Here is a 26,887-nt window from a genome sequence, read left to right as displayed (position 1 = left end):
CTCTCTCTCTCTCTCAAATAAATAAATATAAAAAAGTTAACTGTAAAGTTATAAAATGAGATGGGGACAGCTGTTAAATACATTTTATTACTTTTAAAACCAATGTTGTATTTTAATCCATATTATTTTGTGTTGTTATATAGCCTATGGAATATTTCTGTAGTTTGAATCCTACCCCATGAAAATATTACTTCAGTTTGAATCCTACTCTTTAGAATAAAATATAACCACTGAAGTAAGAAAAAAAAAGGCATGTTCATTTGTTTATTTTATTCATTATGGGCAAGATCTTTTCATTTATGATTTTGGTCATATTTATTAGCAATGGATAGGCATTTAACTTTTGAAGTTAAATTCATAAATATTGACAGATCTTTACTTTTCCAATTAATTTAGAATTTCCTGATCTTGATTTTTTAAAATGAATAATGAAGGCCATCACTATAGAGTCTAATTGCAATAAGTCATTTTCAAAAGTTAAAAATAAGTTCATTTTAAGTTAAAATTATAACTGTACTTTTCTCAAGATCTTAAGAATCTTATAATACTTTACTAAAGTGTTGATCTTGCAATCTTAGTAAGAAATTTTAGTACTACCTATGTAAACTAGCACTTTGCTCTCATTGCACTAGAAATTAACTGAGTAAGATTTTGACATCTATTCATGTTATAATTAAGGCATTAGTAGACCATTACTGGTCATCAGTTTTATGGACCATTAAGTTTTTTTTTTGTTACAATAACTTTGAATTTCTCTTCCAGATGATACGAAGATAGCACTACATCTAAAAGATAATGGAGGTAGGAATTGATTTTTTTCTTTTATAAATATCCTTAGATACTAATTCATTTCAATCATTTAAATATGAGAAAGGATTTGTGGGCTTCTAATATACAGTGAAGTTATATTTCAGTCTCTGTTGGTATTTAACATGGGAAGAATTTATTGTTTGGCTTGAAAATCGAAATGGTATCAATAGCAGAATGAAATTCTAATCCACATGTTTGCCTATAAAAACAACAGGACACCAATGAGCAATTATAAAGTGAAAATTTATCCACACATCTTTCTCTTCTTTTTTGCACTATTCTTTGGTTTAATTGTATATAGGGTATCTGCATGGTGCAGGTATTGGTTTCAAATGGGTTTTTCCCACCTAAGTTGACTACTAACATTCTTTATAAATAAAATTAAGAACTAGATCAATATGGAAATATACTTTATAGGCCTTTTTATCTTTTATGTGAAGCAAGGGACAAAAATTAGACATGCAAAAAGAACATTTAGGTAGTTACATACTTCACATTTTTCTAACACAATTTAGTGATATCTATAATGGTCCTTGAAAATTTGAGGAAGAAAAGTTTTACTAAAAGAAGACTGTGAAAGATATTGCCTAAAATTTTTTAAAAAGTTCTTTTTCTATTAAACTATTTTAGCTCATATGTGCTTCGCTATCATAGTTTCCTGGATCTTGATAAAAGAGATTTTTTTTTATCAGTAACTATTTATTCAGCTCAAGAAGGGCAGGTGCTCCTCTTCTTAGCAGCCTCTTTTATGTAAATGTGGCACCCTGTGATACTGATCTAGACACAGTTTTACTTTTGCAGCCCCAGCTGATTTTTTAAGTAAGTCAAAATCCAATGTATACATTGTTAGGGATTTTTTTTCTTTTAGCAATTGAAAAGAATACTGTCTAATTTACTCAGTCTAGGTTAAGTAACAAATACTTTGTTTTCTTAAGTGACTTTATGATAAAATGTATGCATCTTTCTTAAGTGACTTTATGATAAAATGTATAAAATTGATTCATATCAATCCATTTGAAAGATAAGCTGCTTAGCCTCTTCACATAATCATTATTATATCAATTATCCATTGTCTTGGGTCTGTACCATAGTGTTTTATTTCATTCATTCCTTATTAATGTATTGAACCTGTGAATGGATAGCTTTACAGATGACCATATATACAAGCTAAAAATAAGTTAAAATCTTAGCACTTGAAGGTACTTTAACAATCCCCCAGTTTAGAATTTCTCAGAGCAGGATGCTACTTAGTTTCATGTGAACATAAGTCTTAAAGTTGGTGTTACCTTATTTTCTTTATTTTTTTGATTGATCTGCAAAGTTTTTTTTTTTAACTTTCTTGTTACTTTTTTTATGTTATGCTAATCACCATACATTGCATCATTGGTTTTTTTTTTAAGATTTTATTTATTTATTTGAGAGAGAGAGAATGAGCGATAGAGAGCACGAGAGGGAAGAGGGTCAGAGGGAGAAGCAGACTCCCTGCTGGGCAGGGAGCCTGATGCGGGACTCGATCCAGGGACTCCAGGATCATGACCTGAGCCGAAGGCAGTCGCTTAACCAACTGAGCCACCCAGGCGCCCTGCATCATTAGTTTTTGATGGAGTGTTCCATGATTGTTTGCATAAAACACACAGTGCTCCATTCAGTACATGCCCTCTTTAATACCCATCACAGGGCCAACCCATCGCCCCACCCCCCTCCCCTCTAGAACCCTCAGTTTGTTTCTCAGAGTCCATAGTCTCTCATGGTTCATCTCCCCCTCTGATTTCCCCCCCTTCATTTCTCCCTTCCTACTATCTTCTTTTTTTCTTAACATATAATGTATTATTTGTTTCAGAGGTGCACGTCTGTATTCAAAAGTCTTAACACAATTCACAGCTCTCACCACAGCATATACCCTCCCCAGTGTCTTTCACCCAGCCACCCCATCCCTCCCTCCGCCCACCACTCCAGCAACCCTCAGTTTGTTTCCTGAGATTAAGAATTCCTCATATCAGTGAGGTCATATGATACATGTCTTTCTCTGATTGGCTTATTTTGCTCAGCATAATACCCTCCAGTTCCATCCACGTCATTGCAAATGGCAAGATTTCATTCCTTTTGATGGCTGCATAATATGCCATTATATATATATACCACATCTTCTTAATCCATTCATCTGTCGATGGACATCTTGGCTCTTTCCACAGTTTGGCTATTGTGGACATTGATGCTATAAACATTGGGGTGCATGTAACCCTTTGGATAACTACATTTATATCTTTGGGGTAAATACCCAGTAGTGCAATTGCTGGGTGTAGGGCAGCTCTATTTTCAACATTTTGAAGAACCTCCATACTGTTTTCCAGAGTGGCTGCACCAGCTTGCATTCCCACCAACAGTGTAGGAGGGTTCCCCTTTCTCCACATCCCTGCCAACATCTGTCGTTTCCTGACTTGTTAATTTTAGCCATTCTGACTGGTGTGAGGTGGTATCTCACTGAGGTTTTGATATGGATTTCCCTGATGCCGAGCGATGTTGAGCACTTTTTCATGTGTCTGTTGGCCATTTGGATGTCTTCTTTGGAAAAACGTCTGTTCATGTCTTCTGCACATTTCTTGATTGGATCATTTGTTCTTTGGATGTTGATATTGATAAGTTCTTTATAGATTTTGGATACTAGCCCTTTATCTGATATGTCATTTGCAAATATCTTCTCCCATTCTGTCGGTTGTCTTTTGGTTTTGTGGACTGTTTCTTTTGCTGTGCAAAAGCTTTTTATCTTGATGAAATCCCAATAGTTCATTTTTGCCCTTGCTTCCCTTGCCTTTGGCGATATTTCTAGGAAGAAGTTGCTGCGGCTGAGGTCGAAGAGGTTGCTGCCTGTGTTCTCCTTTAGGATTTTGATGGACTCCTGTCTCACACTTAGGTCTTTCAATGTTTTGAGTCTATTTTTGTGTGCGGTGTAAGGAAATGGTCCAGTTTCATTCTTCTGCATGTGGCTGTCCAATTTTCCCAACACCATTTGTTGAAGAGACTGTCTTTTTTCCACTGGGCATTCTTTCCTGCTTTGTCGAAGATTAGTTGACCATAGAGTTGAGGGTCCATTTCTGGGCTCTCTATTCTCTTCCATTGATCTCTGTGTCTATTTTGTGCCAGGACCATACTGTCTTGATGATGACAGCTTTGTAATAGAGCTGGAAGTCCGGAATTGTGATGCCCCCAGCTTCGCTTTTCTTTTTCAACATTCCTCTGGGTATTCGGGGTCTTTTCTGGTTCCATACAAATTTTAGGATTATTTGTTCCATTTCTTTGAAAAAGGTGGATGGTATTTTGATAAGGATTGCTTTAAATGTGTAGATTGCTCTAGGTAGCATTGACATCTTCACAATGTTTGTTCTTCCAATCCATGAGCATGGAACAATTTCCATTTCTTTGTGTCTTCCTCAATTTCATTCATGAGTATTTTATAGTTTTCTGAGTACAGATTCTTTGCCTCTTTGGTTAGATTTATTCCTAGGTATCTTATAGTTTTGGGTGCCATTGTAAATGGGATCGACTCCTTTATTTCATTCTTCTGTCTTGTTGTTGGTGTATAAGAATGCCACTGATTTCTGTGCATTGATTTTATATCCTGCCACTTTAATGAATTCCTGTATGAAATTTAGCAGTTTTGGGGTGGAGTCTTTTGGGTTTTCCACATACAGTATCATATCATCTGCAAAGAGTGAGAGTTTGACTTCCTCTTTGCCGATTTGGATGCCTTTGATTTCTTTTTGTTGTCTGATTGCTGTGGCTAGGACTTCTAGTACTATGCTGAATAGCAGTGGTGAGAGTGGACATCCCTGCCGTGTTCCTGACCTTAGGGGAAAAGCTCTCAGCTTTTCCCCATTGAGAATCATATTGGCTGTAGGTTTTTCATAGATGGCTTTTATGATATTGAGGTATGTACCTTCTATCCCTATACACTGAAGAGTTTTGATCAAGAAAGGATGCTGTACTTTGTCAAATGCTTTTTCTGCATCTATTGAGAGGATCCTATGGTTCTTGTTCTTTCTTTTATTAATGTATTGTATCATATTGATTGATTTTAGATGTTGAACCAACCTTACAGCCCAGGAATAAATCCCATTTGGTCATGGTGAATAATCCTTTTAATGTAATGTTGGGTCCTATTGGCTAGTATTGTGGTGAGAATTTTTGCATCCATGTTCATCAGGGATATTGGTCTGTAATTCTACCTTTTGATGGGGTCTTTGTCTGATTTTGGGATCAAGTAATGGTGGCCTCATAAAATGAGGTTGGAAGTTTTCCATCCATTTCTACTTTTTGGTACAGTTTCAGAAGTATAGGTATTAATTCTTCTTTAAATGTTTGGTAGAAATCCCCTGGGAAGCCATCTGGCCCTGGGCTCTTGTTTTTGGGACATTTTTGATGACTGCTTCAATTTCCTTAGTGGTTATGGGTCTGTTCAGGTTTTCTATTTCTTCCTGGTTCAGTTTTGGTAGTTGATACATCTCTAGGAATGCATCCATTTCTTCCAGATTATCTAATTTTCTGGCACATAGCTGCTCATAATAGGTTCCTATAATTGTTTGTATTTCTTTGGTGTTGGTTGTGATCTCTCCTCTTTCATTCATGATTTTATTTATGTGGGTCATTTCTCTTTTCTTTTTGATAAGTCTGGCCAGGGTTTTGTCAATCTTATTAATTCTTTCACAGAACCAGCTCCTAGTTAAATTGATCTGTTCTACTGTTTTTTGGTTTCTATTTCATTGATTTCTGCTCTGATCTTTATGATTTCTCTTCTCCTGCTGGGTTTACACTTTATTTACTATTCTTTCTCCAGGTCCTTTAGGTGTAGGGTTAGGTTGTGTATTTGAGACCTTTCTTGTTTCTTGAGAAAGGCTTGTATTGCTATGTACTTTCCTCTTAGGACTGCCTTTGCTGCATCCCAAAGATTTTGAACAGTTGTACTTTCATTTTCCTTTGTTTCCATTATTTTTTTTTAATTCTTTCATCTCCTGGTTGACCCATTCATTCTTTAGTAGGATGCTCTTTAGCCTCCATGTATTTGAGCTCTTTCCGACTTTCCTCTTGTGAATGAGTTCTAGTTTCAAAACACTGTGGTCTGAAAATATGCAGGGTGTGAACCCAGTCTTTTGGTACTGGTTGAGACCTGATTTGTGACCTAGGATGTGATCTATTCTGGAGAATGTTCCATGGGCACTAGAGAAGAATGTGTATTCTGTTGCTTTGGGCTGGAATGTTCTGAATAGATCTGTGAAGTCCATTTGGTCCAGTGTGTCATTTAAAGTCTTTATTTCCTTGTTGATCTTTTGCTTAGATGATCTGTCCATTTCAGTGAGGGGATTGTTAATGTCCCCTACTATTATTGTATTGTTGTCAATGTGTTTCTTTGATTTTGTTATTAATTGGCCTATATAATTGGCTGCTCCCATGTTAGGGGTATAGATATTTACAATTGTTAGATCTTCTTGTTGGATAGACCCTTTAAGTGTAATATAGTGTCATTCCTCATCTCTTAGTATAGTCTTTGGTTTAAAATCTAATTTGTCTGATACAAGGATTGCCACCCCAGCTTTCTTTTGGTGTCCATTAGCATGGTAAATGGTTTTCCACTCCCTCACTTTCAATCTGGAGGTGTCTTTGGGTCCAAAATGAGTCTCTTGCAGACAGCATGTTGATGGATCTTGTTTTTTTATCCAATCTGATAGCCTGTGTCTTTTGATTGGGGCATTTAGTCCATTTACATTCAGGGTAACTATTGAAAGATATGAATTTAGTGCCACTGTATTGCCTGTAAGGTGACAGTTACTGTATATTGTCTGTGTTTCTTTCTGGTATATGTTACTTTTAAACTCTCTCTTTGCTTAGAGGACCCCTTTCAATATTTCTTGTAGGGCTGGTTTCGTGTTTGCAAATTCCTTTAGTTTTTGTTTGTCCTGGAAGCTTTTGATCTCTCCTTCTATTTTCAATGACAGCCTAGCTGGATATAGTATTCTTGGCTGCATATTTTTCTCATTTAGTGCTCTGAAGATATCATACCAGTCCTTTCTGGCCTGCCAGGTCTCTGTGGATAGGTCTGTTGCCAATCTAATGTTTCTACCATTGTAGGGTACAGATCTCTTCTCCTGAGCTGTTTTCAAGATTTTCTCTTTGTCTCTGAGACTTGTAAGTTTTACTATTAGATGTTGGGCTGTTGACCTATTTTTATTGATTTTGAGGGGGGTTCTCTGTGCCTCTGGATTCTGATGCCTGTTCCCTTCCCCAAATTAGGGAAGTTCTCTGCTATAATTTGCTCCAATATACCTTCTGCCCCTCTCTCTCTTTCTTCTTCTTCTGGGATCCCAATTATTCTAATGTTGTTTCGTCTTATTGTATTGCTTATCGCATGAAGGCTTGAATTCTGCCCTCATGATCCAGTAGTTGTTTATCTCTCTTTTTCTCAGCTTCTTTATTTTCCATCATTTGGTTTTCTATATCACTAATTCTGTCTTCTGCCTCATTTATCCTAGTAGTTAGAGCTTCCATTTTTTATTGCTCCTCATTAATAGCCTTTTTGATTTAGACTTGGTTAAATTTTAGTTCTTTTATATCTCCAGAGAGGGTTTCTCTAATATCTTCCATGCTTTTTTCAAGCCCAGCTAGTATCTTTAAAATCGTCATTCTGAACTCTATTTCCGACATCTTAACTAATGTCCCTGTTGATTGAGTCCCTGGCAGTCGGTACTGCCTCTTGTTCTTTTTTTTGAGGTGAGTTTTTATGTCTTGTCGTTTTGTCCAGAGGACAGCAGATGAATGAGAGAACAGAATGTTAACAGGGTAAAAAGGACCCCAGAAGAATATACACTAAGCAAATCAGAAGAGACCTGAAACCAGGGGAAAAGAAAGGGAAGGAAAGAAAAAAGAAAAGAAAAAGAAAAAGATTAAAAAAAAAGAATATGATCAAATATGATCAGGCTGGTGCATAGATCAGTGCCATACACTAGATTTGGGGTGTATTTTGGTCTGTTAGAAGAAACTGCCTCCCAAAATTTTAAAGAAAGAAAAACTTATATATGTACAAAAATAAGAGTAAATATGATGAAGGGATGGAAAATGACTGTAAAGATGAAAATATGAAAGATTTTATAAAGAAATTGATAAATTGGTTGAAAAATGCAGGAAGGGGAATTAAGAAAAAGGGAGAGAATGCGGTCAGGCAGGAGACTAGAACAAAGCCATACACTAGAGATTTAGGATGTATTTTGGTCTGTTAGAAGAAACTGTAACCCAAAATTTTAAAGAGAGAACAACTTATATATATATACACCAAAAATAAGGGTAACTACTATGAAGGGGTAGAATATGACTCTAAAAATGAAAAATAAAAAAAAGATTTTTTAAAAAGGAATTGATAAGATGTTGGTTGAAAAAGGGAAAAAGAAAAATGAAAATTAAACAAATTAACTTTGAAAGACTAAAGAATCATGGGGAAAAAGCCATGAACTCTATGTGCGGTATTCCCCTAGCGCTGGAGTTCTGCTGTTCTCATTGATGCTTAAGCTTGGTCTTGGCTGGCTGTTCTTGCCGATCTTCTGGGGAAGGGGCCTGTTGCCGTGGTTTTCAAATGTCTTTGCCCGAGGCGGAATTGCCCCACCCTTGCCGGTCAGGTCTAAGTAATCTGCTCAGTTTTGCTCGTGGGAGTTTTTGTTCCCTGCAAGCTTTCCATAGAGCTTTGGAGGAGGAGAGTGAAAATGGCCTGCCAGTCTTCACCCCGGAGGAGCTGAGAACTCGGGAGTCCCACTCCTCAGTGAGCCCCCAGAGAAAAGCAGTCAATCACTCCCGTCTCCCCGGTCTCTGGCCACACTCTGTGCTCACCCTGCCTGTGACCGAGCGTTTCTGTCTCCAAACCCTGCAGATCCCTGCAGTGCGCTCCCACGCTGCTCCTCCCGGGGGAGGAAGGGGAGTCTCCCTGGATCTGCCGTTTTTTGGGGTCCCTGCTGGAAGAGCAGTGGTCCGACTGTGCCGTGGATCACAGTTTATGGCAACCCCGAGCTGAGAGCCCACTCCTCAGCTCTGTCTCTGCAGCCGGCTTCCCCGCTCTGATACCTGGGAGCTCTGCCGCACTCAGGCACCCCCGGTCTTTCTGTGACCCCGAGGGTCCTGAGACCACACTGTCCCAGCAAGTGTTCCACCCCCCGCTTAGCCACCAGAGGGACATCCCTCAGCGGAGCTGACTTCTAAAAATTCCGATTTTGTGCTTCTTGGCTCTATCATTTGCCGGAAGTGGCTGACGGAGGCCCCCTCCCCGACAGTCTATCTTCCCAAATATCGCCTGGGATTCACTTCTTTGCACATCCTACCTTCCAGAAAGTGGTCACTTTTCCATTCAGAGAGTTGCTGCTATTCTTTTCTTTGATCTCCTGTTGAGTTCGTAGGTGTTCAGAATGGTTTGATCCCTATCCAGCTGAATTCCTGGGACCAGACGAAATCCAGGTCTCCTACTCCTCTGCCATCTTGCTCCTCCCTAGGGTTACCTTATTTTATTTTATTTTTTTTTTTTAAGATTTTATTTATTTATTTGAGAGAGAGAGAATGAGAGATAGCATGAGAGGGAAGAGGGTCAGAGGGAGAAGCAGACTCCCCGCGGAACAGGGAGCCTGATGTGGGACTCGATCCCGGGACTGCAGGATCATGACCTGAGCCAAAGGCAGTCGCTTAACCAACTGAGCCACCCAGGCGCCCGTGTTACCTTATTTTAAAAGAGGATAGTATGACATGAATGAAATGGAGGAGAGCTTCCCAAGAGGCTTCTGTTGTATTTGTTACATTTAATTCTTAATATGGGTAGTGGTTTCATTTCTACGCTTTCTTTTATCTTTTTTTAATGTTCTAAATATTTAAAACAAATATTCTGTAATGCTAACAGAAAAAAAAAAAAGGATTCCTGTGATTAAATAGTATGAAATATTCTGGATGAAAGAAAATTAAAGAAGTTTCTTTGCTAGACAGCTGTTCAAAGCTTTTAATGTTCTTTATTCATTCATTAATTCCTCCTGAATGCCTCCTACGTGCAAGGCACTGTTACAGGCTTGGGGCCATGATAAGTGAACAAGACTTAGCCAAATTCCCTGCTTTCAAGGAGCACGTATTCTAAAGAAATTTCAAGATGGCAATAAAGAATTAGTATCTAGCATTTCTCCATGATTTGGTCATAAAACTTTTCTATAATTTGCATCTCATGGACTTAATGTTTTGTGAAATACACTTTGGGAAATAGTTCCCTAGAATATCACCCATTACCCCAAGGAAGATCCTTAGTTTTGTTTATTGCAGGAAGGTATCCGAAAACGTTGAAGATCTTCTTAATGCAGTGCATTAGAACTACCTTATGATGTTGAGAAATCAAGTGAAGTAAATTCCTGATGTAAATGGAAGACATTTTTTTTCTTTTTTGTTATACTAGAGAAGTTGACTGTTGTATTTTCAGATGATCATTAACATGCAGCATGTATCCCCCAGAATTCCAAAATATCACAATAAGACTTTAAAACTGTGTCTATATACTGGAACTCTTTTCATGTCTAGGGTTGTTTATAAAGCACTTTTTCTGAAAGTACAGTTAGGGCAGACCAACCTGACCAGTATTAAGATAAATGTTCCTTCAAAACAGTGCTTAAGGGAAATTACACATTACTTTTTATAACACCTTCATTAAAATAGCATGCTTTCATTGTTTTTCATCTTAAGGAATTTGAAGATGCAGGAAGGATTGCCAATTTAAATCTAACTTGATTAGTTGGTTAAACATGTTGAAAACAGAATTCAGAATTGTTTTCCCCTTCCCCGTCCAGGTAAACAATCTTTCAAGGTGGAGCTAATAATGAGAAAGGATGCGTAATGTAAATGTTTTCTCACGTTTATTGAGAATTTCTTTTAATAAAAAGCAAGCTAATAAACTTTTGTAAATTGCTATGTATTGTTGCAAAGAAATTTAGCACATTCTCTCTCTTGATTTAATTTCATTTAATTGGCTGTTTCTAAATGCATTTTAATTTAGAGGTCTGTATGTTCCTGGAAAAGAGGGTGACATTTTTCAAAATAGTCAATATGTAGCTAGAAGCTAATGATGCTGCCTTTAGATATTGGATTACCTTGGCTCTGAGTCTTTCTGGGACATTGCTCTGGGTTGAAATAGTCAATTTTCTAGTGGCATCCACAGCTGACATGATTATACATTCACTTTCCAGGAGATTTTCCTTCATCTTTGACATGAGAGTAGAAAATGCTTCTGAGCACCTGGGCACCAAAGGCTCACCACAGGGCTCCTCATTCACAGGACCCAAACCGAGTTAACAGCCAGCTAAGTCACTCTTGATAAATCTTCAGTTGTGATTTAAGTTTCCTGCTACCTTTAGAGTAGGACTAGTAGAGCTCCTGGAAGTTTCAGGCTAGTTTCTGGGTTGGAGAAGTTTTATTTGCCTTAAGGGTTGAGTGGAAATCCTAAGACCTAGGAACAATCTGGAGACAAGAACGTGACAAATCTAAACAAAGAGAATGACGGCTACTGAGTGCAGAACGCCTTAGTGAGGTATACAGTATTGATTGATTGGAAATGGTGGAATACAAAGACTAAGAAGAGTCAATATAAAGATAGCATTTTATCTCCATCTCTACAACTGTCTCCAAATAGTTGGAGGAGAAAAAGAAAAAGAAGAGGAAAATGAAATCTGTGCTGAGAGTTTACTATGTTCCCAGCACCACTCTAAATGCTGTCATGCGTTACCTCATTTAATTCATGCCACACCCCCGTGAGTTGGTCCTGTTCTTATTCCCATTTTATAGCTGAGGAAATGAAGGCACAGAAAGGTTAGGTCATCTGGCTAGTATGTGGCAGACCTAAGGTGTGACTCTGTTTAATAACACAAATTCCCTAATACAGATTCCAAGTCCTGACAACCTCTCAGTAGTACTGCGTTCTTCCAATACAGGTCTCCTACATCAAAGTTCCGATAGGAAATGCCACTTATTCCTACACTATTATTTTTCCTTTCCATAACAGCTGATGATACTTTTAAGTGTTGGGAAATGAAATTTTCTTTTCCCATATAATGATGCAGTAGTTTCCATTTTATCCTTTCTATGAAAATCACAATGCACTGATTCTCCTGTGGAACTGAGTAGTGGTCTGGATCATGGGCATATGTTCTCCAAACTACAGGGCAACTGTGTGTTTATGTTCAAAATCTAATTTAAAATTCTTTCAACCTTCTTGGTTTCTCTGGAAATTCAGGTTTAGTTTGCCATGAAGGGGTTTCTAGAATGTGTTTTTTTAAATATATGTATTTCTGTGGATAGTGATTATAAGCATTTAAAATCACATCTCCTTTGGGTTTTCAAATCCTGGCAGAAGCTTATAAGAGGAGTTACATTTCTAAGGAATGAACCCGCTCTATATTATAGTAGGTACAACTATTAAATGCCTTCTTTGGCATTCGATTAGGTTGCTTCCAAATGACACTCACCACCTAAACAGAAGTGTAAATGTCTTCAAGATGGGACCCGGATAAAATTATATCCAGAGCTGAAAAGAGGTTTGCAAGTTGAATCAATGGCAGGGTCCTTTAATTAAGAAGTAAAATCTTCAACCAGATTCAGCTCAACTGGGCAAATTGAATTGTACCATTCTGCTACACTGCAAATGTTAAAATTATTTTAAGCTCTAAAATCCTGTGATTTGATTTTATTATTTAAAGTGTGTTGACTAAGGGGCACCTGGGTGGCTCAGTCAGTTAAGCATCCAACTCTTGATTTCAGCTCAGGTCATGAGTTCAGGTCACACTGGGGCTCCATGCTGATGGTGGAGCCTGCTTAAGATTCTCTCCTACCTCGCCCTCTGCCACTCTCCGCCTCTCTTAAAAAAACATTTGCTCCAAATGTTCTTCCTTTTGATAAAGTGAAGTGTCTTTTTAAAAACATATTTGAGTATGAGTTCTTAATTGCTAATAATAATTAAAGTAACAGCACTCCAGAGAGCATTGATGTATCATGCAGGTGGCACTGTGCTTGTCATTTCTTCTTATTGCTAGGAATTTTGCTACACCTGGTTTCCGAAAGGCTGCATTCTTGAGTCAGAAGGTGTGTCACCATCAAAGAGATGCTGGAATAGCTACATTAAGCAGTTTGCAGAACATGATCAAGTTAATTCTGAGGTACAAATCTGCAAAGTGGTTGATTTCCAGGATCAAATACAGATATACTTTGAATGAGCTACTATGGAATGGCGGGTCTAAATTCTGATTCTGCTGTGTTTAGTTTTTTATTTCTGAACATATCCTGAGAGTCTTCATCCAAAGATAAAATGTTAGAACATTATTCTGATTTTTTCACTAGAATACTTCTAAGGTTATATTTTTATTACCTAGTCTGTAGTGACAGATCAAGTGTCTAGTGTTTCCTTTATCATTCAGTCGAATTGTTTTTTGACTTTAATACATAAATCATCAAAGTAACATATCTTTCATTTTTCCTCCCACCTTCCCTTCCTATTTTTTTTCATCTACTTCTTTCACATAGATCACGGTCTTGTAGGAAAGAGGAACTTATTTCCTTTTGACGGGCTATTGAATATCTTTCACTTTCTGTTTCTAAAGACTATAAAGTGTCCTGACATTTGGTTTTATCCTTTGCTTTGTTTGGCTACTTTTCATGGTAACACTAACTTTATTCTAAGTATACGTGTGCCATAATCGTGAAAATGTCTTATGCTGCAGAATGTGATTTTTGAATGTCCCCTAAGATAAGAATTTCTCTCCTAAAATTTCATCCAAAGTAGTGGTTCCCAACTTTTTCTGTACATTAGAATAACCTGGTTATTCTCATCTAATTTTATTATTCCAGCTTATAAAAACCCCAGTGGTCAGACTGCTCTTCCCACCAATTAAATCTGAACCTCTGGAGCTGGGACTTGGGCATCAATATGTTTTAACCCCACAGATGATCCCATGTAAAGTTGAGTTGTGAGCAAGTGGCCTGATGCAATGCTTCATAAATATTAAGGCACATCAGAAATCACTGGGTGAAGAGGGAGTCTTATCAAATGCATTCTTTGCTATAGGCATTTTAGGATAGAACCCAAACCTTGGCATTGCATGTCCAACAAGCTCTCAAACTATGCAGATACCACCAGTTCACAGACCACACTTTGAGTATCAGGAGTTGAATGAATTCTTAATTTCTTTATGCCAGGGTCCCCAAAATAAGAACGACATATCTTACTCTGAATCCACGCATTGGTGCTCACCTATACCTCATGACTCCCATAAAACAACATGTTAAATTGATGACAACAACAAATTACTTCTGTCTCCATGTAGAGAGTGCATCTTGCTCAACAGAGATAGGGGACCCTAAAGCATTATGTCTGTTATGTCATTAATAGAAAATTAGTCCATTTTAGTTATTGCAAAATTATTTTAGTAAAGACCATTACACTTTCTGTATTTCGTTGAACCCTATGAAATTGCTGTTTTGTTTGTTTGTTTTTTTACCAAATTTGACCTACAAAAATTGCAATTTCATTGTTCAATCCAATAGTTTAAAAAAAAATCATTATCTAGCATAGGAAAAGAAAGAGAAAATCACTTTGGGATATACTTTTTCCCTTTTATGTTGATTTGTAGGTAAGAATTATATAGAGTTTGTGCTGATGATAGGATGTAGAACAAAATGATATAACAGAACCTCTCAGGAAACACACACACACATGGCTTTCAAGAGGTAGCTCCAAATACACTTTCCATTGGCCATTGGCAAAATGTTTTACTACATATCTTTCTCCGATCCATACCTCCCTTCTTTTCTGTGCTTATCTCCTAGATAATTTTCTATCTGCCCTCTTTTTGTTAGACACCTAGCCTTGGGAATCTCCTGTTAGAAGAAATAAACTCCCATATACCATTATATTTTGGAACCTGTGATTAATTAGAGGCCTGAGGAGCAGTTTTTTGTCACCCAATATTTCTTGTTACCCTTCCTGGGGCAAACATGTGTAAAGTTATTATAATTTTTTAGTATGACATATCTAGTGATCATCATTAATTGCCTTGTGCTGTTAAAATAATATATATGTCTCTAGAAAATTAAATTTTATGTTGATTTGATTAGACCTGATTTCATTTATTCAGGAAACATTTCTTACACCACTATATGCCTGGCCCATTGGCAAATGATGAGATACAACGGTAAACAAGGGCTGCTACCTACCATAAAGAAACAAGTGTACTAGTGGGATGACATAAAGAATTTAACCAATAATTAAATGTGGTGTGGAAAGTACAATGACAGACTCAGGAAAAACTATGAAGGCAGAGAAAAGTCATCTAAACAAGACTGAAATAATGAGATTCTCAGAAGAGATACTTGATCCAAGTTTTGAAGTAGGATTTGTGCAGAAAAGGAACAGAAGAATGACATTTCAGTGGAGGGACAGCAAAGACAGAAGTTCAGTAGCATGAAATATCAAGATCTATTTGGGTAACTAAAGAGTCACCACATTTTATTTGGCTAGGGTAAAGATGTACATGGGTGGCGGTGGATGGTGAGGTTGAGAGATAAGTAGGGGCTTTAGCACTGAAAGCCTTTTATGCCAGGCAAGGGAGTTTATTAACTTTATCCAAAGACACTGGGAGCCATTGACATCATTTAGACAGGAGAATGCCATGAAAAGTTTTACGTGTTTAGTAGGTCATTCTTGAGGGATTGTGGGGAACAGAGGGGAAAGGAGTAAGCCTGAGGCCTGGAAAACTACTTAAGCGATTGTACTAGCAATCCATGAAAGAAAGACTGAGAGGCCAGAGTAGTGGCTGACAGTAGGAGTAAAGAAGAGAAACTGGACATGAAAAGTACTTTTTATTTTTTTTAAATTTTATTATGTTATGTTAGTCACCATACAATACATCATTAGTTTTTGATGTGGTGTTCCATGATTCATTGTTTTCATATAACACCCAGTGCTCCATGCAGCACGTGCCCTCCTTAATACCCATCACCGGGCTAACCCATCCCCCCACCCCCCTCCCCTCTAGAACCCTGTTTGTTTCTCAGAGTCCATAGTCTGTCATGGTTCATCTCCCCTTCCAATTTCCTTCCCTTCATTTTTCCCTTCCTTCTCCTAATGTCCTCCCTGCTATTCCTTATGTTCCACAAATAAGTGAAACCATATGATAATTGACTTTCTCTGCTTGGCTTATTTCACTTAGCATAATCTCCTCCAGTCCCATCCATGTTGATGTAAAAGTTGGGTGTTCATCCTTTCTAGTGGCTGAGTAATATTCCATTGTATATATGGACCACATCTTCTTTATCCATTCATCTGTTGAAGGACATCTCGGCTCTTTGCACCATTTGGCTATTGCAGACATTGCTGCTATGAACATTGGGGTGCATATGGTCCTTCTTTTCACTACATCTGTGTCTTTCAGGTAAATACCCAGGAGTGCAATTGCTGGGTCATAAGGTAGCTCTATTTTTAAATTTTTGAGGCACCTCCACACTGTTTTCCAAAGTGGCTGTACCAACTTGCATTCCCACCAACAGTGTAAGAGGGTTCCCCTTTCTCCACAACCTCTCCAACATTTGTTGTTTCTTTTCCTATCCATTTTTGCCATTCTAACTGGTGTAAGGTGGTATCTCAATGCAGTTTTGAATTGAATTTCCCTGATGGCTAATGATGATGAACATTTTTTCATGTGTCTGTTAGGCATTTGTATGTCTTCTTCAGAGAAGTGTCTTTTCATGTCTTCTGCCCATTTTTTGACTTGATTATTTGTTTTTGGGTGTTGAGTTTGACAAGTTCTTTATAGATCTTGGCTACCAGCCCTTTATCTGTAGTGTCATTTGCAAATATCTTCTCCCATTCTGTGGGTTGCCTCTTTGTTTTGACGACTGTTTCCTTTGCTGTGCAGAAGCTTTTTATCTTGATGAAGTCCTAAAAGTTCATTTTGCTTTTGTTTCACTAGCCTTTGGAGATGTATCTTGAAAGAAGTTGCTGTGGGCGATGTCAAAGACCTTACTGCCTATGTTCTCCTCTAGGATTTTGATGGATTCCTGTCTCAAATTGAGGTCTTTCATCCATTTTGAGTTTATCTTTGTGTATGGTGTTAGAGAATGGTGAGTTTCATTCTTCTGCATGTGGCTGTCCAATTTTCCCAGCAATATTTATTGAAGAGACTGTCTTTTGCATTGCATGTTTTTTCCTGCTTTGTCAAAGATTATTTGACCACAGAGTTGAGGGTCCATATCTGGGTTCTCTATTCTGTTCCGTTGGTCTGTATGTCTGTTTTTGTGCCAGTACCATGCTGTCTTGATGATCACAGTTTTGTAATATAGCTTGAAATTGGGCAACGTGATGCCCCCAGCTTTGTTTTTCTTTTTCAACATTTCCTTGGTGATTCAGGGTCTTTTCTGATTCCATACAAATTTTAGGATTGTTTGTTTCAGCACTTTGAAAAATGTCATTGGAATTTTGATCGGGATGGCATTGAAGGTATAGATTGCTCTGGGTAGCATAGACATTTTAACAATGTTTGTTCTTCCGATCCATGAGCATGGAATATTTTTCCATCTTTTTGCGTCTTCTTCAATTTCTTTCATAAGTGTTCTGTAGTTCCTAGAGTATAGATCCTTTACCTCTTTGGTTAGGTTTATTCCGACGTATCTTATGGTTTTTGGTGCTATTGTAAATGGAATCGTTTCTCTAGTTTCTCTTTCTAAAACAGTTGCGTTGTTAGTGTATAAGAAAGCAACTGATTTCTGTGCATTGATTTTGTATCCTGCCACATTACTGAATTGCTGTATGAGTTCTAGTAATTTGGGGGTGGAGTCTTTTGGGTTTTCCACATAAAGTATCATGTCATCTGCGAAAAGAGAGAGTTTGATTACTTCTTTGCCAATATGAATACATTTTATTTCTTTTTGTTGTCTGATTGCTGTTGCCAGGACTTCTAGTACTATGTTGAACAATAGTGGCAAGAGTGGGCATCCTTAACGTGTTCCTGATCTTAAGGGAAAGGCTCTCAGCTTTTCCCCATTGAGGATGATATTCGCTGTGGGTTTTTCATAGATGGATTTTATGAATGTGAGGAATGTTCCCTCTATCCCTATACTCTGAAGAGTTTTAATCAGGAAAGGATGCTGTTGAGAGGACCATATGGTTCTTCTCCCTCCTCTTATTAATGTGTTCTATCACATTGATTGATTTGCGAATGTTGAACCACCTTTGCATCCCGAGGATAAATCCCACTTGGTCGTGGTGGATGATCCTTCTAATGTATTGTTGGATCCTATTAGCTAGGATTTTGTTGAGGATTTTGGAATCCATATTCATCAGGGATGGCGGTCTGAAATTCTCCTTTTTGATGGGGTCTTTGCCTGGTTTGGGGATTAAGGTAATGCTGGCCTCATAGAATGAGTTTGGAAGTTTTCCTTCTGTTTCTATTTTTTGAAACAGCTTCAGTAGAATAGGTATTATTTCTTCTTTGAATGTTTGGTAGAATTCCCCAGGGAATCCATCAGGCCCTGGATTCTTGTTTTTTGGGAGGTTTTTGATCACTGCTTCAATCTCGTTACTGGTTATTGGCCTATTCAGGTTGTCAATTTCTTCCTGTTTCAGTCTCGGCAGCTTATAGGTTTCCAGGAAGGCCTCCATTTCATCCAGATTGCTCAGCTTATTGGCATATAGTTGTTGATAATAATTTCTAATAATTGTTTCTATTTCCTTGTTGTTAGTCGTGATCTCTCCCCTTTCATTCATAATTTTATTAATTTGGATCCTTTCTCTTTTCTTTTGGATAAGTCTGGCCAGTGGTTTATCGATCTTATTAATTCTTTCAAAGAACCAACTTCTAGCTGCGTTGATCTGATCTACTGTGTTTCTGGTTTCTAATGCATTGATCTCTTCTCTAATTTTAATTATTTCCCTTCTAATGCTTGGCTTAGGCATCATTTGTTGCTTTTTGTCTAGTTCTTTAAGGTGTAGAGTTAGTTGGTGAATTTGGGATTTTCCTATTTTTTTGAGTGAGGCTTGGATGGCTATGTATTTCCGCCTTAGGACCGCCTTTTCAGTATCCCGTATGTTTTGTACCGATGTGTTTTCATTCTCATTGATTTCCATGAATTGTTTAAGTTCTTCTTTGATTTCCTGGTTGACCCAAACATTCTTGAGCACAGTGGTCTTTAGCTTCCAAGTGTTTGAATTTCTGCCAAATTCTTTCTTGTGATTGAGTTCCAGTTTTAAAGCACTGTGGTCTGAAAATATGCAGGAAATAATCTCAGTCTTTTGATATCGGTTGAGACCTGATTTGTGACCCAGTATGTGGTCTATTCTGGAGAAAGTTCCATGTGCCCTTGAGAAGAATGAGTATTCTGATGTTTTAGGGTGGAATGTTCTGTATATATTATAAGGTCCATCTGGTCCAGTGTATCATTCAAAGCTCTTGTTTCCTTGTTGATTTTCTGCTTAGATGATCTGTCCATTGCTGAGAGTGGAGTATTGAGGTCTCCTACAATTAATGTATAGTTATCAATACGACTATTTTGGTTAAGAGTTGGCTTATGTAGATGGCTGCACCCATGTTGGGGGCATAGATATTTACAATTATTAGATCTTCATGTTAGATAGACCCTTTAAGAATGATATAGTGTCCTTCTGTGTCTCTAATTACAGACTTTAGTTTAAAATCTAATTTGTTTGATATAAGAATTACTACCCCAGCGTTCTTTTATTCTTTATTTTTTTATTGTTATGTTAATCACCATACATTACATCATTAGTTCTTGATGTAGTGTTCCATGATTCATTTTTTGTGCATAACACCCAGTGCTCCACGCAGAACGTGCCCTTCTTAATACCCATCACCGGGCTAAACAATCCCCCCACCCCCTCCCCTCTAGAACCCTCAGTTTGTTTTTCAGAGTCCATCATCTCTCATGGTTCCTCTCTGCTTCCAACTTACTCCCCTTCATTCTTCCCCTCCTGCTATCTTCTTCTTTTTCTTTTTTCTTAACATATGTTGCATTATTTGTTTCAGAAGTACAGATCTGTGATTCAACAGTCTTGCACAATTCACAGCGCTCACCATAGCACATACCCTACCCAATGTCCATCACCCAGCCACCCCATCCCTCCCACCCCCCACCACTCAGCAACACTCAGTTTGTTTCCTGAGATTAAGAATTCCTCATATCAGTGAGGTCATATGATACATGTCTTTCTCTGATTGACTTATTTCACTCAGCGTAACATCCTCCAGTCCCATCCACGTCGTTGCAAATGGCAGGATCTCATTCCTTTTGATGGCTACATAATATTCCATTGTGCATATGTACCACATCTTCTTTATCCATTCATCTGTCGATGGACATCTTGGCTCTTTCCACAGTTTGGCTATTGTGGACATTGCTGCTGTAAACATTGGGGTGCACATACCCCTTCGGATCCCTACATTTGTATTTTGGGGTAAATACCCAGTAGTGAAATTGCTGGATCGTATGGTAGCTCTATTTTCAACTGTTTGAGGAACCTCCATACTGTTTTCCAGAGTGGCTACACCAGCTTGCATTCCCACCAACAGTGTAGGAGGGTTCCCCTTTCTCCGCATCCCCGCCAACATCTGTCGTTTCCTGACTTGTTCATTTTAGCCATTCTGACTGGTGTGAGGTGGTATCTCATGGAGGTTTTGATTTGGATATCCCTGATGCCGAGCGATGTTGAGCACTTTTTCATGTGTCTGTCGGCCATTTGGATGTCTTCTTTGGAAAAATGTCTGTTCATGTCTTCTGCCCATTTCTTGATTGGATTATTTGTTCTTTGGGTGTTGAGTTTGATAAGTTCTTTATAGATTTTGGATACTAGCCCTTTATCTGATATGTCATTTGCAAATATTTTCTCCCATTCTGTCGGTTGTCTTTTGGTTTTGTGGACTGTTTCTTTTGCTGTGCAAAAGCTTTTTATCTTGATGAAATCCCAATAGTTCATTTTTGCCCTTGCTTCCCTTGCTTTTGGCGATGTTTCTAGGAAGAAGTTGCTGCGGCTGAGGTCGAAGAGGTTGCTCCCTGTGTTCTCCTTTAGGATTTTGATGGACTCCTGTCTCACGTTTAGGTCTTTCAACCATTTGGAGTCTATTTTTGTGTGTGGTGTAAGGAAATGGTCCAGTTTCATTCTTCTGCATGTGGCTGTCCAACTTTCCCAACACCATTTGTTGAAGAGACTGTCTTTTTTCAATTGGACATTCTTTCCTGCTTTGTCAAAGATGAGTTGACCATAGAGTTGAGGGTCGATTTCTGGGCTCTCGACCCTCTGTTCCATTGATCTATGAGTCTGTTTTTGTGCCAGTACCATACTGTCTGGATGATGACAGCTTTGTAATAGAGCTGGAAGTCCGGAATTGTGATGCCGCCAGCTTTGCTTTTCTTTTTCAAGATTCCTCTGGCTATTCGGGGTCTGTTCTGGTTCCATAAGTATTTTAGGATGATTTGTTCCATTTCTTTGAAAAAAGTGGATGGTATTTTGATGGAGATTGCATTGAATGTGTAGATTGCTCTAAGTAGCATTGACATCTTCACAATGTTATTCTTCCATCCATAAGCATGGAACGTTTTTCCATTTCTTTGTGTCTTCTTCAATTTCTTTTATGAGTATTTTATAGTTTTCTGAGTACAGATCCTTTGCCTCTTTGGTTAAATTTATTCCTAAGTATCTTATGGTTTTGCGTGCAATTGTAAATGGGATCGACTCCTTGATTTGTCTCTCTTCTGTCTTGTTGTTGGTGCATAGGAATGCCACTGATTTCTGTGCATTGATTTTATATCCTGCTACTTTACTGAATTCTAGCAGTTTTGGGGTGGAGTCTTCTGGGTTTTCCACATACAGTATCATATCATCTGCAAAGAGTGAGGGTTTGACTTCCTCTTTGCCGATTTGGATGCCTTTGATTTCTTTTTGTTGTCTGATTGCTGTAGCTAGGACTTCTAATACTATGTTGAATAGCAGTGGTGAGAGTGGACATCCCTGCCGTGTTCCTGACCTTAGGGGAAAAGCTCTCAGCTTTTCCCCATTGAGAATCATATTGGCTGTAGGTTTTTCATAGATGGCTTTTATGATATGGAGGTATGTACCCTCTATCCCTATACTCTGAAGAGTTTTGATCAAGAAAGGATGCTGTACTTTGTCAAATGCTTTTTCTACATCTATTGAGAGGATCCTATGATTCTTGTTCTTTCTTTTGTTAATGTATTGTATCACGTTGATTGATTTGCGGATGTTGAACCAGACTTGCAGCCCAGGGATAAATCCCACTTGGTCGTGGTGAATAATCCTTTTAATGTACTGTTGGACCCTATTGGCCAGTATTTTGGTAAGAATTTTTGCATCCATGTTCATCAAGGATATTGGTCTCTAATTCTCCTTTTAGATGGGGTCTTCATCTGGTTTTGGGATCAAGGTAATGGTGGCCTCATAAAATGAGGTTGGAAGTTTTCCTTCTATTTCTATTTTTTGGAACAGTTTCAGGAGAATAGGTATTAATTCTTCTTGAAATGTCTGATAGAATTCCCCTGGGAAGCCATCTGGCCCTGGGCTTTTGTTTGTTGGGAGATTTTTGATGACTGCTTCAATTTCCTTAGTGGTTATAGGTCTGTTCAGGTTTTCTATTTCTTCCTGGTTCAATTTTGGTAGTTGATACATCTCTAGGAATGCACCCATTTCTTCCAGGTTATCTAATTTGCTGGCATAGAGCTGCTCATAATATGTTCTTATAATCGTTTGTATTTCTTTGGTGTTGGTTGTGATCTCTCCTCTTTCATTCATGATTTTATTTATGTGGGTCAGTTCTCTTTTCTTTTGGATTAGTCTGGCCAGGGGTTTATCAATCTTGTTAATTCTTTCAAAGAACCAGCTCCTAGTTTCGTTGATCTGTTCTACTGTTCTTTGGGTTTCTCTTTCATTGACTTCTGCTCTGATCTTTATGATTTCTCTTCTCCTGCTGGGTTTAGGCTTTCTTTGCTGTTCTTTCTCCAGCTCCTTTAGGTGTAGGGTTAGGTTGTGTATTTGAGACCTTCCTTCTTTCTTGAGAAAGCCTTGTATTGCTATATACTTTCCTCTCAGGACTGCCTTTGCTGCATTCCAAAGATTTTGAACAGTTGTGTTTTCATTTTCATTGGTTTCCATGAATTTTTTTAATTCTTCTTTAATTTCCTGGTTGACCCATTCATTCCTTACTAGGATGCTCTTTAGCCTCCATGTATTTGAGTTCTTTCCGACTTTCCTCTTGTGATTGAGTTCTAGTTTCAAAGCATTGTGGCCTGAAAATATGCAGGGAATCATCCCAATCTTTTGGTACCGGTTGAGACCTGATTTGTGACCTATGACGTGATCAATTCTGGAGAATGTTCCATGGGCACTAGAGAAGAATATGTATTCCGTTGCTTTGGGATGGAATGTTCTGAATATGTCTGTGAAGTCCATTTGGTCCAGTGTGTGATTTAAAGTCTTTATTTCCTTGTTGATCTTTTGCTTAGATGATCTGTCCATTTCAGTCAGGGGTTGTTAAATTCCCCCACTATCATTGTATTGCTGTCAATGTGTTTCTTCGCTTTTGTTATTAATTGCCTTATATAATTGGTTGCTCCCATGTTTGGGGCATAGATATTTACAATTGTTAGATCTTCTTGTTGGATGGACCCTTCAAGTAGGATATAGTGTCCTTCCTCATCTCTTCTTACAGTCTTTGGTTTAAAATCTAATTTGTCTGATATAAGGATTGTCACCCCAGCTTTCTTTTGGTGTCCATTAGCATGGTAAATGGTTTTCCACCCCCTCACTTTCAATCTGGGGGTGTCTTTGGGTCTAAAATGAGTCTCTTGCAGAAAGCATATGGATGAGTCTTGTTTTTGAATCCAATCTGATAGCCTGTGTCTTTTGATTGGGGCATTGAGCCCATTTACGTTCAGGGTAACTATTGAAAGGTATGAATTTAGTGCCATTGTATTGCCTGTAAGGTGACTGTTACTGTATATTGTCTCTGTTCCTTTCTGATCTGGGCTGCTTTTTGTCTCTCTCTTTGCTTAGAGGACCCCTTTCAATATTTCTTGGAGGGCTGGTTTCGTGTTTGCAAATTCCTTTAGTTTTTGTTTGTCCTGGAAGCTTTTTATCTCTCCTTCAATTTTCAATGAGAGCCTAGCTGGATATGGTATTCTTGGCTGCATATTTTTCTCGTTTAGTGCTCTGAAGATCTCATGCCATTCCTTTCTGGTCTGCCAGGTCTCTGTGGATAGGTCTGTTGCCAATCTAATATTTCTACCATTATAGGTTACATATCTCTTCTCCCGAGCTGCTTTCAGGATTTTCTCTTTGTCTCTGAGACTCGTAAGTTTTACTATTAGATGTTGGGGTGTTGACCTATTATTATTGATTTTGAGAGGGGTTCTCTGTGCCTCCTGGATTTTGATGCCTGTTTCCTTCTTCACATTAGGGAAGTTCTCTGCTATTATTTGCTCCAATATACCTTCTGCCCCTCTCTCTCTTTCTTCTTCTTCTGGGATCCCAATTATTCTAATGTTGTTTCGTCATATTGTATTGCTTATCTCTCGAATTCTGCCCTCATGATCCTGTAGTTGTTTCTCTTTCGTTTTCTCAGCCTCTTTATTTTCCATCATTTGGTCTTCTATATCGCTGATTCTCTCTTCTGCCTCATTTATCCTAGCAGTTAGTGCCCCCATTTTTGATTGCACCTCATGAATAGCCTTTTTGATTTCGACTTGGTTAGGTTTTAGTTCTTTTATTTCTCCAGAAAGGGTTTCCTTAATACCTTCCACGCTTTTTTCAAGCCCAGCTAGTATCTTTAAAGTCATGATTCTGAACTCTAGGTCCGACAATGTACTAATGTCCATATTGAGTAGGTCCCTGGCTGACCGTACTATCTCTTGTTCTTTTTGCTGAGGTGATTTTTTTTCGTCTTGTCATTTTGTCCAGAGGAGAATAGATGAATGAGAGAACAAAATGCTAACAGGTTAACAACGTCCCCAGCAAATATACTCTATACAAATCAGAAAAGACCTGAAACCAGGGGAAAAGAAAGGGAAAGAAAGAAAAAAGAAAGAGAAAAGAAAGAAAGAATAAAAAAAAAAGATTAAAAAATAAACCTAATATGATCAAATACGATCAGGCTAGTGCATAGATCAGTGCCACACACTAGATTTTGGGCATATTTTGGTCTGTTAGAAAAAAGTGCCTCCTAAAATTTTAAAGGAAGAAAGACTTATATATATACAAAATAAGGGTTGATACAATGAAGGGATGGAAGTTGACTGTAAAGATGAAAATTATAAAAGATTTTATAAAAGGTATTGATACGATAAGAAGTTGTTTGTAAAAAGAAAGAAGAAGATTTAAAAAAAAGGGGGGAGAGAATGTGATCAGGCAGGAGACTAGAACAGAGACATACACTAGTGATTTAGGGTATATTTTGATCTGTTAGAAGAAACTATATCTCAAAATTTTAAAGAGAGAACAACTTATATATATATGCCAAAAATAAGGGTAACTACTATGAAGGGATAAAATATGACTCTAAAAATGAAAAATAAAAAATGTTTTTTTAAAAAAAGGGATTGATAAGATGTTGGTTGAAAAAGGGAAAAAGAAAACTCAAAAAAAAGGCAGTTAAAAAAATTAACTTTGAAAGAATAAAGAATCATGGGGAATAAAAACATGAATTCTCTGTGCAGTGTTCCCCTAGCGCTGGAGTTCTGCCGTTCTCATTGATTGGTAAACTTGGTCTTGGCTGGCTCTTCGTGCTGATCTTCTGGGGGAGGGGCCTGTTGCTGTGGTTCCCAAATGTCTTTGCCGGAGGCGGAATTGCCCCGCCCTTGTCGGTCCGGGCTAAGCAAGCTGCTCCGGTTTGCTCTCAGGAGCTTTTGTTCCTTGCAAGCTCTCGGTACAGCTTTGGAGGACCAGGGTGAAAATGGTGACCTCCCAATCTCCGCCCGGAGGAGCTGAGAACTCGGGGCCCCGCTCCTCAGTGTGCCCCCAGAGAAAAGCAGTCACTCCCGTGTCCCCGGTCTCCGGCCGCACTCTGTGCTCACCCGGCCTGTGACCGAGCATTTCTATCTCTGGCACCCGGTCCCTTGTGGAGTCTCCAAACCCAGCAGTTCCCTGCGGTGCACTCCCGCGCCGCTCCTCCCGGGGGAGGAAGGGGAGTCTCCCCGGCTCTGCCGCTTGTTGGGTCCCTGCTGGAGGAGCAGTGGCCCGACTGGGCCATGGATCACAGTTTATGGCAACCCCGAGCTGAGAGCCCGCGCCTCGGCTCCGTCTCTGCAGCCGGCTTCCGCGCTCTGATACCTGGGAGCTCTGCCGCACTCAGGCACCCCCGGTCTTTCTGTGACCCCGAGGTTCCTGAGACCACACTGTCCCGCGAGGGTTCCACCTCCCGCTTAGCCACTGGAGCGACGTCCCTCCGCGGAGCCGACTTCTAAAAGTTCCGATTTTGTGCTCCGCGGCTCTAGCACTTGCCAGAAGCGGCCGACGGAGGCCCCCTCCCCCGCCGTCTATCTTCCCGAATATCGCCTCGGATTCACTTCTCCACACGTCCTACTTTCCAGTAAGTGGTCGCTTCTCTGTTCAGAGAGTTGTTGCTACTCCCTACCCCAGCTTTCTTTAGAGGTTCACTGGCATGGAAGATGGATCTCCATCCCTTCACTTTCAGTCTGGATGTATCTTTAGGTTCAAAATGAGTCTCTTGTAGGCAGCATATGGATGGGTCCTGTCTTTTTATCCAGTCTGCAACCCTGTGCCGTTTTATGGGGCATTTAGGCCATTCACGTTGAGAGTGAGTATTGAAAGATATGAATTTATTGTCATCATGTGGCCTGTGAAGACGTTGTTTGTATTGATTGTCCCTGTAAATTTCTGTTGTGTATCACTCTTGGGGTCTTTCTCCTTTTATAGAACCCCCCTTAATATTTCTTGCAGGGCTGGCTTAGTGGTCACATATTCTCTCAGTTTCTGCCAGTCTTGGAAGCTGTGCATGTCTCC

The 26,887-nt window shown here is 38.8% G+C and overlaps 1 protein-coding gene across 1 annotated transcript in view; it reads left to right on the top strand.

Annotated features, from left to right (window-relative positions):
- Positions 1 to 26,887, top strand: part of PLXDC2 (plexin domain containing 2) — a 469,728-nt gene that overhangs the window by 379,466 nt on the left and 63,375 nt on the right. The window contains exon 12 of the mRNA XM_027592981.2: positions 763 to 801. Coding sequence (XP_027448782.1) covers positions 763 to 801 — 39 coding nt within the window. The remainder of the gene's footprint in view (positions 1 to 762; positions 802 to 26,887) is intronic.

The sequence above is a fragment of the Zalophus californianus genome, chromosome 9, assembly GCF_009762305.2.
Source record: "Zalophus californianus isolate mZalCal1 chromosome 9, mZalCal1.pri.v2, whole genome shotgun sequence".
In the NCBI taxonomy this organism is placed as follows: Eukaryota; Metazoa; Chordata; class Mammalia; order Carnivora; family Otariidae; genus Zalophus; species Zalophus californianus.
The sequence above is the reverse complement of the archived record's forward strand: the minus strand, read 5'-3'. Positions and strand labels throughout refer to the sequence as shown.